The 17,354-nt window shown below is 32.2% G+C and overlaps 1 protein-coding gene across 1 annotated transcript in view; it reads left to right on the top strand.

Moving 5' to 3' along the window:
- Nucleotides 1–6,020: 6,020 nt before the first annotated feature.
- The window catches only part of LOC105324402 (plexin-B2), a 45,522-nt gene continuing 34,188 nt past the window's right edge, over nucleotides 6,021–17,354 (top strand). The window contains exons 1-9 of the mRNA XM_066081855.1: nucleotides 6,021–7,210; nucleotides 8,134–8,349; nucleotides 8,497–8,616; nucleotides 12,932–13,038; nucleotides 14,154–14,286; nucleotides 14,581–14,737; nucleotides 15,122–15,215; nucleotides 16,368–16,458; nucleotides 17,311–17,340. Coding sequence (XP_065937927.1) covers nucleotides 6,131–7,210; nucleotides 8,134–8,349; nucleotides 8,497–8,616; nucleotides 12,932–13,038; nucleotides 14,154–14,286; nucleotides 14,581–14,737; nucleotides 15,122–15,215; nucleotides 16,368–16,458; nucleotides 17,311–17,340 — 2,028 coding nt within the window. The 5' untranslated portion in view covers nucleotides 6,021–6,130. The remainder of the gene's footprint in view (nucleotides 7,211–8,133; nucleotides 8,350–8,496; nucleotides 8,617–12,931; nucleotides 13,039–14,153; nucleotides 14,287–14,580; nucleotides 14,738–15,121; nucleotides 15,216–16,367; nucleotides 16,459–17,310; nucleotides 17,341–17,354) is intronic.

A 17,354-nucleotide genomic window follows, 5' to 3' on the forward strand; every position in this document is an offset into this window, starting at 1 on the left:
TTATGTCATATAATGTGCATTACAACATTTACAACACGGAATGTTATGGCTTTGTTAGGCTTTCAGCTCACTTTTTCTGTAGGTTCATGTCAGGTCTTATTATCTAAAAAGGTATTGTGTCCTTTAACATTACTTTCCTGATTCAGATTTTTAAACAGGAAGGTATTCTGTACAACAATTAATCTGTTTTAAAACTTATCCTATTTATTCGTCATGTCTCAATTGCAAGGAACACCCCTCGAGAAATATTTACGTTGAAGTCTTTCAAATAGTTTAAATGTTTTCTCACTTAAGTGCTTTTAGTTCCAATAATGCTTTTATTTCCACTAGATTAACTACATATGGTCGACGTGAAGGAAATTGTACGAATTTAAATCAGTTTAAAAACAAAATTCCCTTCAAAATCGCACCCTTCACCCCCCCCCCCTCCCTTCCGAAAAACAACAACCATTACCACTCGGTGTATACTTAATTACGCAACAAAAATTTCAGTTTCAACACGAAGTACTGTAAAGGCAAAGTTTATTGTTCCTTGAAACGAGGTTCTAGTTTGACAACTTCGACGATCGTACATAGAACCAGTCTGTCTTTTTGTTGGATGCAAGGACTAAGAAAGTAAGTTTTAAACCAATGCTCCGCATTCTTGTCATAATTTAACATGCAATATACATAGTAAATAGCTTGATAATCAGATTGCGTATACTAACATATATTTACTTTCAAATATTTTGATAGATAAACGAACAAACCGTTTTAGCTTTTATAATTGTCGGAAATATATCATCCGTTTTAATTAAAAGAAAGCATCACGAGCAAGTGATAATATCCTCACTCTTGACTCGTGCTCATCCTCACTCTTGCCATTTGCTTTGTCCTTTAAAATATTTGATTCAATGTCTTTAATTTCATTCTTTTTTTCTTGCATTTTTTAAAAATACTTCCAACTCACTCAATATAATCAAATCTCGATATCAAACGAAACGCCCTTTCAATGGAAATTTGCCCCCCCCCCTTCCAAATCGACATTATGATATTTTCTTCCCGATCCGTCTCATGGAAAAAATTACCTTTTGAGAATCCAAGATGACATAAAGTGTCTTTTGGAGGTATTTATTATTAACACTTTGTGACTTAACTTCTCAAACTGAGCTATATGGAATCAACTGTCCTCAATTCAGTAAAGTTCAATGTCCTTTATTTTTTTCATTGACTATATAACAAAGTCGTACATTTGAAAAAAATGGAGATGACAAATGCCCTTCGTTCTAACGTTAGATATTTATATTTATCATGATAAGTAAAAAATGACAATCGTAAAAGTAGAGAGAATAAACGAGGGATAGAAAAAAAAGTTTTAATCAGGAAACTATGGACCTCGGAGCCAAGAGTTTATAGATAACATATTAAAAAAATACTTTGAACGTATTGCTCAATTAAAATTTGGAATGAAAACAAAACACAAACACTACAAAACAATTGTAAATTCGTAATAACTTTCATTGAAAACGGATGTTGGCAATCAAGCAGCTATTAAACAACTTATATGCGGAATCAAAGTCAGGAATGACGGCTTTGATTTGGGTAAACTAATGAAATTGCTAACTTCAAAAAAATATTTTGGAACTGTAATTTTCCTGTAAACAATTAAAATTTTTCTGATAGTTATGTGTCCAAGTGTATGAAAGGGTGTGTGAGTGCCAATAAAAATTTATTTTGTTTCTCTGATTTCTTGTAATAATTTTGATGATGACAATAAAATTTGAAAACAAAAATTGCTAACTTGTGCAGTACCGATCGGACCCAACCTAACATCAAAGTAAATCCGGTTTAATTACAGTTTGCTTTTTGTTTACTCTGGGTTTCTTGGGGCTTACTCTCGGGTCTGCTTTAATAATCAAAAGTAAACCCCGGAAGTAAACCGTCTTTCTGTTAGGTTGGGAATGATCGGTATTGTACAGAGCTCCGGAATAAAAACGTATATTTTTTAAATTGTACTAAAATTTTAAATTGCATTTTTGCTTTAAACTGTTTGTAATCTCAAAAAAAAAAAAAATTAAGAGACATGAATATTGGAGTATAATTTAAGAATCAGTGTATCAATTTCATATTTCCCCTTGCTCAACCTCTACAGCACCACCTTTCCCCCAAAGAAATTTCCCTTCCCCTATTCAAAAACAGAACCTTTTTGAAATGTAATTCCTTTTCAAAGTAAGTTGACAGTGACACTTTGGATTTTTGATTGGATCGAGATCAATGCAGCGAAAAAAAATCAATATTGGTTATTATGAAAGGTAACATAATCCTATTAAAAGAGCCTCGTTTCTAATTTTTGAGTCAAGTTTAGATTATCCATCATTCTAATATTGTCATGCAGGAACCAGTATCTATGGTTTGAGTGGCCTAAGTCATTTTCAAAAAACCAATCTGGTTTGAGTGTAGAACAGCCTAGATAATTCAAAGCCACCTTTCTGACATTGATTTACATTGGTATATACTATATTCAGGGTTTTCTCTCGCGGCATTCAGAAGCTGGAGTTCTGTTCGCTTTTTGCTATTCTGTGGTCGGTTCGCTCTTCAAATTACCGTAAAAATGCTAATAAACAAAAATTCAAAATTTCATATAAACTTCCCTTTTTAATTATAAAAAAAACCCAGTTTTGTAGTAAAAATTATTACTTGCTGATCTACCCTGAACATTGACATAATAAACACGATCCGTAAGAGGCTTAGCTAGCCTGGCGAAAATGCGACATTTCCTATAATACAGTTATAATAGGATTTCTTTCAAGGGGCTGGCTTACACCTTGTATCCCATATTTCTTTTGAGTGTTGACTGGGCTTCCCCGGGGCCCCATCCCCACCAAATATGAAGGCCCAAATACTGGATACAGGGTTTTAGCCAACCCCTTGAAAGATATTCCATTATAATTGTATTATACGAAATTTCCTATTATTCGCCAGGCTAGCTAAGCCTGTTAATGGCCGTGTAAACCCAATTCCTTTTGAGGGGGGTCGACTTGACTTCCCCTGGGCCCCATCCCCACCAGATTTACAGGCCCAAATATTGGATACAGGGTGTAAGCCAGCCCCTTGAAAGATATCCCATTATAAACGTATTATACGAAATTTCCTATTATTCGCCAGGCTAGCTAAGCCTGTTAATGGCCGTGTAAACCCAATTCCTTTTGAGGGTCGACTGGGCTTCCCCGGGGCCCGATCCTCACCAAATATGAAGGCCCAAATATGGGATACAGAGTGTTAGCCAGCCCCTTGAAAAATCCAACAGAATATCATGATTTAACAGGTCAGGTCAGGAAGTAATACTTTTTACCTTATAACTATTTCTTTTAATTAAAAATGAATTTTATATGGATTTTTGAATTTAAGTTTATTAGTATGTTTACAGTAATTTGAATAGCGAACCGACCACAGAATTCTATTTGCTATTTGAATGGTGAATAGTGAAAAGCGAACAGAACTCTAACTTCTGAATGCCTTCTCTCAATCGTCTTGTATTCGCCCAGACAATGGAACATACGAGAAAGACTGTTTTTAAATTCAAACAGCACTTGAATTCCCCCGGTCTTACTTTTTCTCAAATTCTATCCTAACTAAAAAACAATGACTCTGTTTTGTTGACTTGTTTTTGTAAAGGAACATAACTTGTCACTGTTAAAAAAAGTATCACGTGTAACACTCATAACTATCCAATACATTTGAAAAATTGCACCAAATAAATAATGTCAGCATGCGTAGTCTAGTTTACTTTATTTATCAACTGTTCTCAGAGCTGCAGCCATTCAACAGCCCGTGCCAGTGCACTATCTCTCTCTCTCTCTCTCTCTCTCTCTCTCTCTCTCTCTCTCTCTCTCTGTCAACTGCAAGTCAACAAATTCTAGTCTTATACCCTTTCATCAGTCTGCAGTTGCAGTTGTACTCTAGTGCCCAGCATCCCCCTGATTGTAAACACTTTATAAAATGCATATTTTGTCTATCATATTAAAGGCTACGAGAATGTAATATTCTCCATTCTCCTCAAGAAAGGAGGAAATTTAGAACGGACAATTCACTTAATAAAAAACCGAATTTTTTGCGGCTTTATTGTGGACAGTGTCATCTTAAAACATCTAGATCTGTAAGGAGAATAAAGTACCAAAACTAACCGTGGCATTTGACTTACAGGAGCTCTAAACAACAACAGGAAGTTAAAATGTTAGAACCATTTTAACAAGAGCTTGGACTTTGGATCTTGTGTTAAACAGCATTGTGACGTAGCTTTGTCAATTTCATTGTCAGCCACTCAGCCATTATGAGCTCTCTGAAATCAACAAGATTTGTTTGGTTTTTGAGCTAAGACTACGCAATTGGTGCCAATTTCGCTTGAAACCGCGTCAAATTTAACTTGTTTTGACGCAAGAAATAGATAGCTACGTCCTACTGAAAGTCTAAGGTCTTATGGTTCTAATGTGTATTGGAGAGCAGATTTGTTGTTTGTAACAAGTACCTTAAACTATTTATTAATGATAATATTATTATATATCATAACTAGAAACCAACAAATATGATATTTAATTTTATATTTGAGGCATTTTATCATATGACAAGGTAAGAGTTATTGTCGTCATATCTACTTGTACTATGAATATAAGAATTGTTAAAGAAGCAATTCACGTTGGGGCTTAATGAATGAACTTACCGTGGACTCAGATTTATTTCTCAGTCTCGTTTGAAGTCATCTTTTCTTAAGTTCTATGCTCAATACAACGACCTTGTCAGCAAATACAATCTTCCACTGGGTTGCATGCTGACTGACATTTTTTATTTTAATTGTTAGGCCATAATTAATCATCGAACTGTGTACGGTATTTCCGTTTTTTCCCGATTACGACACAGATCACACGGCGGGGATTACCGATTAGCAGAGGATGCTCACTCCTCCATGGTACCTGGTCCTCCCTCAATTTTTTAAAGAGGTCCTTGTTCGTTCTGCTTTGGTTGGTAAATGTTCTTTGGACGTTTGAATTTGAACACTGTTCGATATTACCACATATCATGATTCAAATGATTTTAAAGACGTACTAATGCTTTAATGAAACAGCTGAATTAGGTAAAGTCTTGCATTACGAAAAGTGTAGGACGAGTTTACCATGCATCGTGGGCAGATACCTTGGATCGGACTTCGATTAATACAAAAAGTTAATAAATTAAATGGAACAATTAATGCTATTTAAGTATTTTAGTTTTGATTAAAAAAAACTTTTCAGAACTGGGTGCCAAGAAACGGGTTCACTAATTGACATCATGGCAGATACTTTGAATCTGACAACTTTGGTTTAAATTATGCAAATAAATATGCATAACCTAGCATGTTTTAATGTTATACATTTTCATACCACGACAGATTGGTAGTAAAACTTAGACATTAGTTAGTAAACATTATTTCACGAACAGATTCTACGTCAATATGGATAAATGATGTATGCATAAAACGGGGAAGTTTAATGGGTGTTCCCGACCTCTTTATATTGTTTTTCAAAACAGTTTTTAGTCTAAAATACTGGGACAGTACTAGAAATTTTACTGAAATACACAAAATACCAGTTTCCTGGTTTGAAATGAATACAATAAAAGAGTTTATTTTTTGAGCCAGTTGCAACAAACAGAATTAAAGCCACGCATGTGTATATATTATCCATTTCAGTTTAAGTTTTGCAGCCCTGCCTGCTCCTCTAAATATTCAGCAATGCAGTTTTTGTATTTCAATTTTGAAGAATAAGTTAAGGAACAAATCGGACAAAGTATATAAAAAAATGAACCAAAAAAAATATGGTTCAACATATAGGCCTAATGCATTATATCATATTAATGTGAAAAATGTTAATTCTCGCGCTTGCGCCGCGGGGTATCATCTAGTCATAATAAAAAAGATGGACATTATTTCTAACAGCAGCAGAAATGTGTTTAAACATATTCTTGAATTGGTTACACTTATTTCATTTTACTTGTAGAATGTGCAATTTGCTTTGCAAACTGAGAAAACCAAATGTGAGTAGAAAATGTCTTGAAAACCAATGAGGAAGAATCAAAATATTTAAGGGGCTTGATCCAAACCATCGATTAACAACAAGACATGGACTCTTGTGTGATAATCCAAATCCTCTATACACTATGGTTCTGTTTAATTATTTTAAGTACATGTCAAATCACTGGGAAGCTGGAGACTCAGTTTGAAAATCCTCTAGGGAACTTTCCTCTACTGAACATCGAGTGTGATCACCAAACTGGTGACGTCGTTGTGAGCGGTATGAATGTTCTGTACAGGTTTAGTATGAATGGAACAGAACTAATTCAGAAGATGACCAGAAAAACTGGACCAGTTACCGACTGTTTGCCACTGTCACCTTGGGAAATAAAAGACTATTGTGGAGATGACTACAATACAGTGATAATTGTGACCCCTGATAGTTTGATCACCTGTGGTACACTAGGAGGTGGACTTTGTTTGAGACGTGATAAAGAATCTTTAAACATTACAGAAAGTAAAACTTCTTTCTCACGTATACGTTTAGTATCAAATAAAAGAGCCTCAGCAGTGGGGATGTTTTTGCATATTAATGACAGGAGTTCCTATGAGAAGTTTGAAAATATTCTCCTGTTTGCAAAACAGTATACAAACTTACCACTCAGTTATGCTGGATTTGATAGAACTGCCATTTTTTCTGTTTTACCAGACCTATCGAACATGAAGAGAGGTTTATCAAAGTTTGGGAAAATATTTGATATGATTTTGAAAACACCAAGGAATGTTGTAATGGACTATAGAGTGGTGATTGAAAATGAAAATTTTGTTTTCCTTCTGGTGAATCAGAATTCACAATCAAAGCTTGTTAAGATCTGCAAGTCCATAGACAGTGAAGACCCAAAGAAAGTGTATGAAGATATTCCCATATCTTGTAATTCAGAAAAAACAAGCTTGACTCATGTAAAGCATGGAATGTTTTTTACCATATCTGGAAAGAGGTACTTAATAAGTCTTTTTTCAAGTTCAAAGCCCACTTTATCCGCAATGTGTGTTTTTGAAGAAAATGAGATCTACCAGGCATTTCTAAAGTCAAGAAAACACAGATACATGTGTCCAAAGAATGATATTCGAGTAGAAGAGATGATATTTGAAGATGACCGACTTCCAGTCTGTATATCTGTCAATCTGGTATGTATTATGAATATAGAAACAACTTTTGAAGCATATGAAACCGTATTAATCGTATATGGTGACTTATTGCTAGCTAAAGAACTTAATATATATATATATATATATATATATATATATATATATATATATATATATATATATATATATATATATATTTATATATATATATATATATATATATATATATATATATATATATATATATATATATATATATATATATATATATATATTCAGATCCATGTACTGCAGTAAATAACAAACCGTAAAATAGGTTGTTATTTTGGCATCATAAAATGGACACGTTATGAAAACTACATTATACATGTATCTGGAGAAGACGTCAAATTAATTTCACTACATTACGTCAGTAAATAAGAGAATGTGTTTACAAACTTGAATATAATGAAATTCTTTTATAGAGAAAAAATGATTTCAGCAAAGATTTTATGAACTTATGAATTTAGTTTATGTTTATATTAGCCAATGGAGTTGTTCGTTTGCATGACGTAGGTGTTAATTTTCTTTAGATAGCTTTTGAAAAATCTGAACACGTTGCCCACAGACATTACCATGTTCACTGCAAATCCAGTATTACAATTGAAAATGTTAATGTTTCTCAGGAATTGCCATTGGATATGTTGAGTCCAAAAAATGTCCGAATGACTTGCTTTTAAAAAACATTTATCATTATTATTAATTTTTGGAAAAATTAAAAGTTGGTGTCAACGCTAAATTAAATATAAGGACAAACTATTTAATGGTTTCTATTGAATATGCTTTTGGGCGTCTTGTATAAAAGCAGTAAGATTTTAAAGGAGTGTGTTAACATTTATTAAATAATTAATCTTCGTGAATGGTGTGGTTGAAGGGCCTTTTGTTTTGAATTTTATTTACATTAAGTTTTATCCCCTTTACAGTCAATTTCCAAATTCTATGACACTTTTCACAAAGGAGATTATTGTAATGATGTACCAAACCATATACCCCAGTTTGGTATCATTGTGGGACTCTTACCACTACAAGGTAATGCAGTGTACTCAACCAAATCTCATCGAGTCACTGTTGTCGGAAGTTCAACTATTAACGACTTGATCAATATCTATATTGGAACAGACACTGGATATGTCATACAAGTAAGTCAAAACTTTAGATAACAGTTTTTTAAAGATTTTACAGCACTAGCCAGATTTTTTGTAGTCTTTGACCAGTAATATCCTATGATATTATTGAACTAGTACACAAGTAAGCTTTGTGTTTAGCCAATCTCCTTTGCTTAACAGGTTTTTTATGACCCAGTAAAAAAAGACGTGATTGAGCTTCGGGAAATCAAAGTGGATAAATCTAAAATTAGAGCTGTTAGAAATGTGAATGGAGAGATATACTTTATGTCTCAAAACAAGGTAATTTTTGTTGTTTTATTGGTTAACAAAAATGTGAAACTTATTGTGCAAATTCAGTTATAACGTCTTTGGTAAATTGCTAGAATTTAATCATTCTGATTTAATTGTTCGTGAATCAAAATCTGCTAAAATTTAAATGCAATCCAAATTCAACTTTTCCCTCTTTCTTATGAATATATACATCACAGTTAGGTAATTTAGCGACCTTTATTTATTATCGTCTATTGCCCAAAATATAATTGTAAAAGGTGTGCAACATTAAAACACGCAGTGCAAGTATATTTCGTTTAGGCCTTGATTATCGTATCAATTGCCCCACACACGGTGAGTTAATTTTTTTTTATCAATTATCATATAGCTATTCTTATATGCATTCATGTACCATTTAATTTAAGTTATAAAATCACACTTCGTAAAGTTAGACTCAAAGTAAGTTTTTTTTCTTTTCAGATACATATTAGGCTCAACTAAAGGCGTATACGCAATTCCTTATGATAGAATATATGAATACTTTCTTAATTGTGTACTTTTACCCAGTTTTTAAAAGGAAGGCTGACTAGTTTCAGAGTCATTCTCAATGACATAAAGTAGCAAATGTTCCCAGCTTCAAGATAAAATTTACCTACAGGCAAACATAAGGAAATATATCGGGTTGATTCGTCTTATAGACGGCATGTGACAAAGCCGAGTCGTCTATAAGATTGATCAACCTGATTTGGCTATATACATTTCCATTGCCAGTCAGTAACACACCTAATGGATGCTTTGTTTTCCGAGAATAAACAAGTGGGATATTTCTTTTCACAATCTTGAGGCGATGATCTTCAAAAACCTATGTATAATAGTGGCTTTTATCTCGTCTAATTTAACAGTCGATCAGTTCAAAATTCTCATTCTTTCCTTTCAAATACTCTTTGAAAATCTTCGCAGCACCCTTGTTTACTCACAGAGTTTCGATGAAATCTAACTTTAAAAACTAGACATGTGTAATGTAGCAAATATTGTAAGTATTTGCACCATGGCGAATCAAAGAAGTGCGCATTACAAAACGTGTTCACTGGCATGAAACGTGAAAAAGTGAGGCAGAAATCGTGCACGCATCTTAAAACAATGGATAGTGTTAGGTAGTAAGGGACAATATTTTTGTAAAATTGAGAGTTGCCGTACTTGAAGGCTTATGAGTGTTACTAAAATTCATGAAAGGATTTTTAATGATCATTAGTTAGAGGGACGTTTCTTGTTGAAAATGATATGCAATATGTAGGTTCCATATGTTAGGTACATGAGAATCAGAAGTAAAATGCGAAACCTGCTGCTGTGACTGTTGTGTTGACTTTACACAGTGAAATTGCAAGTTACAGACGGGAGGTAAAATGACACAAAAAGTAGGTGGATGGGGCATTGTAAACTATACACCGGTAAGTTTCTGATATGTGATGGTGCAACATGCAAACGGTACGGAAGCTCAACCCCTTGCAGGAGATTGGCTGGGGGAGGTCTAAAAAGCTGAAAAATCACGAATAATTAGCAAAATATGAAAGAGTCAAAATGTCATAAAAACCAGTATGTAGAAAATTTTACAGGTTTTGACTAGCAATTTTCTTTAGAAATTAATGATTGGCCCTATAGATATTTGTTTGTGCTGAATGGGAACTGAGGAAATTCTAGCTACAGAGTTCGAAGACACACATCCCCTGGCTACAATGAATTGTATTAAAAAAAATTGTCCCGTACCACCTAACCTTTCTCATGATTAATTTGTACATAAAATTGATGGAGAAACCAATAATTTTTAAATATTACCATGAAAACTGTTATAAATTTTTGAAATCATTTTTTTTTTTTTGTTAATAAGTCAAAATAGGAAAATGTTTAATTTTACATATAATCAATGTCCATGCAATATAAATTTTATTATGAAAATTGACATTCGTTACTATGGCAACAAGGCCAAAAAATAGGAAAATCTGAGAAATTGAAAATGATTTTGATATGCTTAATTTCCTTATTTTAGAATTTTTTGCAATTGTTTTAATTGGAACTTCTTAAAATATATCTAAATTTTCATTATATACCATAAAAAGCTTGGTTATGCAACAGATAAGTTTTGTTGCTATGAAAAATTAAGTTGCCTTAAAAAATACACAGAAATTCTTACTTTTTGAAAAGTACTTAGCAACGGCAGTTATATTTTTAAAAATTTCTGATTGTTTTCAAGTGTCATTAAAGTTCAGGACATACTTTATTTTTTCGTATCGATTGAATTTATATAATGATTCATTATAAGTGAATAGTATCCATTTAAAGATGCCTAAAAATTTCATAATTTTTCTTATTTCTAAGCTTGTTACCATTATGTTATCAACTGTTCTCAATTTCTAATTTTTTATTTCAAAGTCCTAAAAGTGTTTACCAAAAAAAATCCAATGTTTCAACTTTTTATTCATATTACATGAAGAAAACAGATTTTAAAGAAAACTGCAACTATTTTAAATAATGTTTTCTACCCTGGAAACCCAAAGTTGTGCACATTACTCACAATATGTTCTCAAATAAGCATTACAAAGCCATTTCTACATCTTTACCCTCGGTTACCATGGCAACGGGACCACATAGCAACAAACAAATAATGTTAGGCTTTTTTACTCACAAAAGTCTATCAAATTGTCAAGTATGAGGAAAATCTGTGACTATGGGTGGCCACAGAATTTTGATTCTTACATAGAATTGATCTTAAAATGCTTTATTTGATGATTCGTTCGGGTTATGAAGGTAGCGATAATTGCAGAAAACATTTCCATAACCCGCTAACGCGGGTTATGTATTTGTTTTGCAATCTCGCTTCTTTTATATCCCGAATGATTCACAAAAGAAAGCATTATATTGTTTAAACATTTACATTCAATGTATATTTCCCCTTATGTTTGTATTGAAAATCTGCAACGTTCATTTTTGTATGAATACCTTTGCTAATTCATGCACAATGAGCACAATATAAACGTCTTCACGTATCTAAAATATATTTATTTTTGGAAGTTTAAATGAAACTTTTAATCTTTCATAACGATATGTACTTTTGAAAAACAATCATTAATGTTTATCTACTCCTTAATAAAAAAAGATTTTTCTCCACAATATTTCTGGCACTGTATTTTTTTCGTGGAAGCTAACTTAATTACATGTTATTATGGCTGTTACATGTTTGTTTCATATCCTTGACTAAGAGCGTAAATAATGGCTTTATAGCAGCGATACACAATCTTTCATACAAATAGACATCAGTATGAAAATATAAATATAAGCAGTGAATGTTTATTTTTGAATGTCGTCGGTTCTATGACACACCAAGCAGTGCTGACAAATTATCATGCCGCGGTATGGCGCGAAATTCAATCTGTCTGCACCTCTTGGTGTTTCATAGGACCGACGACATCCAAATATAAGCAATCTATGCTTAAATGAAGACGCCCACTTTTATACTGACTGCATACATAGTTAGCACATAGTTTTCTATTGTTTTCCGTTAAATTAACAGTAGATGTATATTTGCATTATCTAAGTTATGTCAAAGGGAGATTACATGAGTAGACTAACATGCGCTCATGGTTTAAATAAAAAAAACCTGCTTCTTCTTACTTTTGCTTTCTCTGTTGTAACCAAGGGTTGATACATGTTGAATATTATAATTCAGCAGGTGATTTCTCACCTCAGATAACTTTGTGAATACAAAATTAATCAAAAGACGTGTAAGATAGCATGTTATAAGATAACTAGGACAATGTTTTCAAACACGTTAATTTGTCAAGCATTGATTTAAAGTCTTCTGTAATTACAGGGGCCTGGTCTTATTGTTGAAACCATAGTAAATAGTATACTTGTAACATATGAAATAGAAAGGGCTTTGATGAAAGAGTGACCACATAATTGTTTGATATTATTTTAAATGGCATTGTTATTCATGCTAGTCTAATCATAGTACCATTCTGAAAATATCAGCTCCACCTCTCATGCATATTGATATCAATTTTATGTTAGATCAAGGGGAGATAACAGAGAATTCTCAAAAACAAACATTTTCAAAAGGTTTATGGAGAAAATCATAGAATGATTTTATTGTATCACTGTCTATGATCTTAATTTATGTTGGAAATTGACAAGACTCTTTAATAAACTGAACAAATGTAATATTAGGGTATGAAATAAACGCATCAGAAGCGACCGAAAAAGACAAAAAAAAAAAACCCTGGTGCTAAGTGAGGCCATTCTTTATTCAATAAGTAATAAAAAGCGCAATCTATTGTTTCTCTGCTTTGAGATATCGAAGTGGATCCATGAGACCCAGTGTAGTCGATATTCAGATAACTGTATGCAATGTATGGACGTAAGGGATGCTAACTGTGGATGGTGCGTGACCAACACTAGGTATGCTTATTAAACTTTTGTGAAGAATCAGGTAAAACAGCTATTCTATAAGTGTGTTCGCGTATATCAAAGCTATACTACGAGGTATAAAATGTGCTATTGAACCCTCAATATATTTTTTAATATCATTTTGACGCCAATCATTTCATTTCGCATTGGTTAGCAAGATAATTAGATATTATAAGCGGTAAAAATTGACATTTAATTGTTCGATATTTTGAATAGGAATGAATTTTTCTTTAAGATATTCGATCCATAACAACCCATGTTTAAGGAATTGTGATGCATGGCAGTTGTGAATGGGCTTAATACTCAGTATACTTTGTCATACTTTTCATGTATAAGTATCATTATGTAAGAAAATAATATGTCCTAATAATAGACCTTTCCTGTTATCGAAGAGTTGTCCCCTTTTGCTTCTAGTATATTAAATTATATTCTAAAAAAATGTAAACGGTATAAAATTTGTTTTAAATAGTTTTCCTATTCCTAATGATTATTTTAAAAAAATGTGCTTGTCCCAATATAGATTCATGCAATCTTCATTAATTTATTACTGCTTAGTTAATGGTATTTTTTTGAAATTTCTCTAGGTTAATCTTTTTCTACTCTAAAATGCTTTGAATTGATATAAGAGTATTTAATACATGATTGATATTCAAGTTATTATAATTATGTCCTAATATGGATCGGATACCTAAATAAAACACAAGTAAAGGTGACGATGAATTAAAATGTTTTGTATTTTTCTTCAAATTATTAGTCAGATAAGATATCCACGTCAGTATAATACAACTTTGATGTAAGCATTAGCGATTTTAAATTGTAGCATATTTGTAATTCCGTTTAAAAACATCTGGAAACAAGTTTGCATCATGTCATGACATTAAACCAGTGCAGTTTACTTTGTTTCAATCAAATATCCCAATTTTGAACAAGATCATTTATTGTTTTGTTAAAATGTCATTTCATTTCTTTAGATTCTTTCTTTTTCGGGAAGTAAAGGGGGTTAAAATTGTTCTACATATAAAAATTGGTCCTATTTTTTTTATGTATATTGTCTTCAAATATGAATTGGGCTTTCAATTCTATGAATCAGTGTTTTTTTAATTAAGATGTAGCACAAAAATAGAATGTACAAATTCGTCATCTGACTACTGGCTTCCATCCGTGAAAAAAGAATGTCTTAGTCTGGAGTTTCAGAACCATCCCTCAGGATTTGCTTACAAATTGGATGAAACCATTACAGTATTAACATTATTTACTTTTTTATATGATTATTTGATGAGCTGGATGAACAATTCTAAATATTCATTTACATATTATATTATTTGTTTATATCATGGAAATAGAGTAGCAATGGTCAAAGTACGGTATGGTTAAAGAATATTTCTGGTTCATATTAATGTAATGTCCGGGTAGGCGTCACATAAATAAACAGAAAATAATGTATAAAGCTCTACGGCAAGCTAATGCAGTTCCACTAATCTCGATTTGTTTTGATGAAGTATACAGTTGTAAAACATGTTAATTTATATTCAGGTATCAGTGAATTTGTCTGTGACTTTTAAGCCACCACTGAAAACTGATTACAACATGAGATGCAGACTTGGGGGAATATCTATACCAACAGTATTTGTATCTGATAAGATTCATTGTATAATCGAACCCAGGGAGGAACGAAGTATAATGTTATCATGTAACGTATCAGCAATTTAATGATTCATCATGAACTATGTGTCATTAATCAATAAGCAATGGCAATATGCGTACTCTTTAAATATCTGCTACACTTATAGTTTTATACCAATGAATTATTGTAAGCTTACTGTGAATTATAAAAGCTCATGTTTGTATGTTGTAAATTTTCATAAACTTCTCCAACCATACGTCATAACAGAAGGAGGTAGGGAATTATATTTTCGGAGTCTTAAAATATGTTCCAATGTATACATGTATATACTAGATTCAGAAGATTTTAAAAGTAACCAATAAAGACAATTTATGTTTTAGATATATGAACATCTTTGTTGCTATGGAGTTATTTTATTCACAAGTTTTTTATTCAAATTAATTATTCCAGATCCAGACGGAGAAACTCCACTCCAGATCTGGCTGAATGGTAATGTCATAGCTGAAAGACAGATACTGTTCTACAAATGTTCCGGATTTCCCAGGTATGACTAGTGACAATTCTGCGTTTGAGAATTAATTGCATTTTATTGTGCTCAGAATTAAAATCATACATTCCATTTTCAAACAAGAATTGGAAGTAAACTAGAATTACCTCGTCTCTTTGTCTTTATCTCTGTCTGTCCGTCTGACTTTAAAAACATACACTTAGAAACTACTGAATGAATTCATTTGAAAAGGACTACCTGCAGTATCATGCATTTCTTGCCCAAAGAATTCAATTTCGTAAGAAATCTTTAATCAAAGCATTACAGAAAGTTCCAATCATATTGAAAATAAATAAGTAAAATGTTTTCATCCCTAATACGTCTTAATGTTTAAATGGCGTCATGAAAATGTTTTGATAACGTAAGGTTTTTGATAAGATAAAGGCGTTTTCTGACAGGTTTCTGACAGGGAAACATCGAGTGTATGCATGCTCAGATGCCATTTTAACTAAGATGAATATTATTATTTGATTTGAACCATATGTAAATACAGTATTGAAAAAACCTTTTAAGGCTAAATATGAGGGGAAAACATATTTTCATTTGTTTGAAAAATTGCGGTAATTTTCCCAATTTAGAATCATCTTAAATGAACAACTTTTGGACATTGATGAACAATATCAATATTATTGTAATTGAATCTTACAAATTTTAAACTGATATCAATTTTGCATTGAAAAAAAAATATATTTGGTTTTTGTGTCTTTTACATTTTTAGCATCAGTGACGAAATGAGGTAAAAATTGTATATTTCAAAAAATATTTAAACCCAAAATTAGGAAACTTTCTTTTAGATTGGTCAATTAATATTTCGCATAACGCAAAGTCCAAAAGATCTTAAATGAGTAACGCAAACTCAAACAGGGATTTGAATTTGTTAGTGTGGCCAATTTGGTATTGTTCTGCTTGTCTGAATTTCAGAGCAGTTCTAAAAAGACTACTCTTATCAAAATTTGGCCTTTTATATTTATTCACTCATCATGGCTATTACATATATCTATCCTAACCAAAAAAAAAACCCAGGTTAAATATTTTAAAATTCGCAGTCTAGGACACAATTTTTGCATGTCAGAAAAAGTCCAATATACGCTAAATGCATAATTTGGAGGGTTCAGCACTACAAAATCATGGTCTGTTTTCACGTTTTAGTTGTGGAAAATGCATTGAGCAAACAAAAACAGATTGTTACTGGTGTACAGAGGAGGCTGTATGTAAACCAGCCAGGAGTAGCTGCATAAATGTAAGTAAATATTTGTTTAAGAAAATGTATCCGAGGTACTGATTATCATTGCTAGTATGCTTTCAATTGTGGATTTATTTGAGCAAAAAAACTTACATGCGTAATATATATACGTCGATCGATCGATCGATCGATCGAGAGAGAGTTATTTATATTTTTGGATGTTACATCTCGTCATTCACAACCAAGCTGATTCTCTCTGCCATAGAAAGAGCTCATCATTACAGTATTTAAACCTGAGTTTATTTATGATTTTGTCTAGCTGTCTATCAGATATCACTTGTGCATATTTGTTTTCCTTTTGCCCAGTTTAGCTCATATATCACCCAAAGAGGGCGCTAGAGTAAAGATAAATAATATTAAGATCATTTTTAAATCATGCCAGACCTGGAAAAAACTTTATTTTGGCCATATTATCTCCCCATTACTGCATCTTTGTCTTACTGTATATAAGGGATTGTTAGAAAAGGTATGCTGTGACCTAAAACTGCTTAACCTATTTAAGTCATATGTGAGGTCAGAGAAATCTTTTAGAATTAATTTTTCTTTCTTATTCAGACTTTACCGATACATTTCCTCCTGTAGGTGGAGTTTAATTGAGTTTGGGTTATGACAGAAATTAAAATCATAGGGATATTCAGAATTAATTTCTTCTTCGAAGACAATTCTGTTCTCCTTTGTCATATTTTGATACTTCCCTTTTATTATGCTAGTGGAGTAAAGAATGCACAATGATTTGGACTAAATTCACTAGTGAGATAAGGGTCAAAGCAAAGTCCTGTTAGATGCTTTCCATCCTAGCATCTCTTACATGTACTAAACCAATCTCTAGTATATTTTTATCTCTTACAGAATGCAGCCATTTATTACCCATTTAATACGGTATGTGTATATTT

The sequence above is a fragment of the Magallana gigas genome, chromosome 4, assembly GCF_963853765.1.
Source record: "Magallana gigas chromosome 4, xbMagGiga1.1, whole genome shotgun sequence".
NCBI classification, from domain to species: Eukaryota; Metazoa; Mollusca; class Bivalvia; order Ostreida; family Ostreidae; genus Magallana; species Magallana gigas.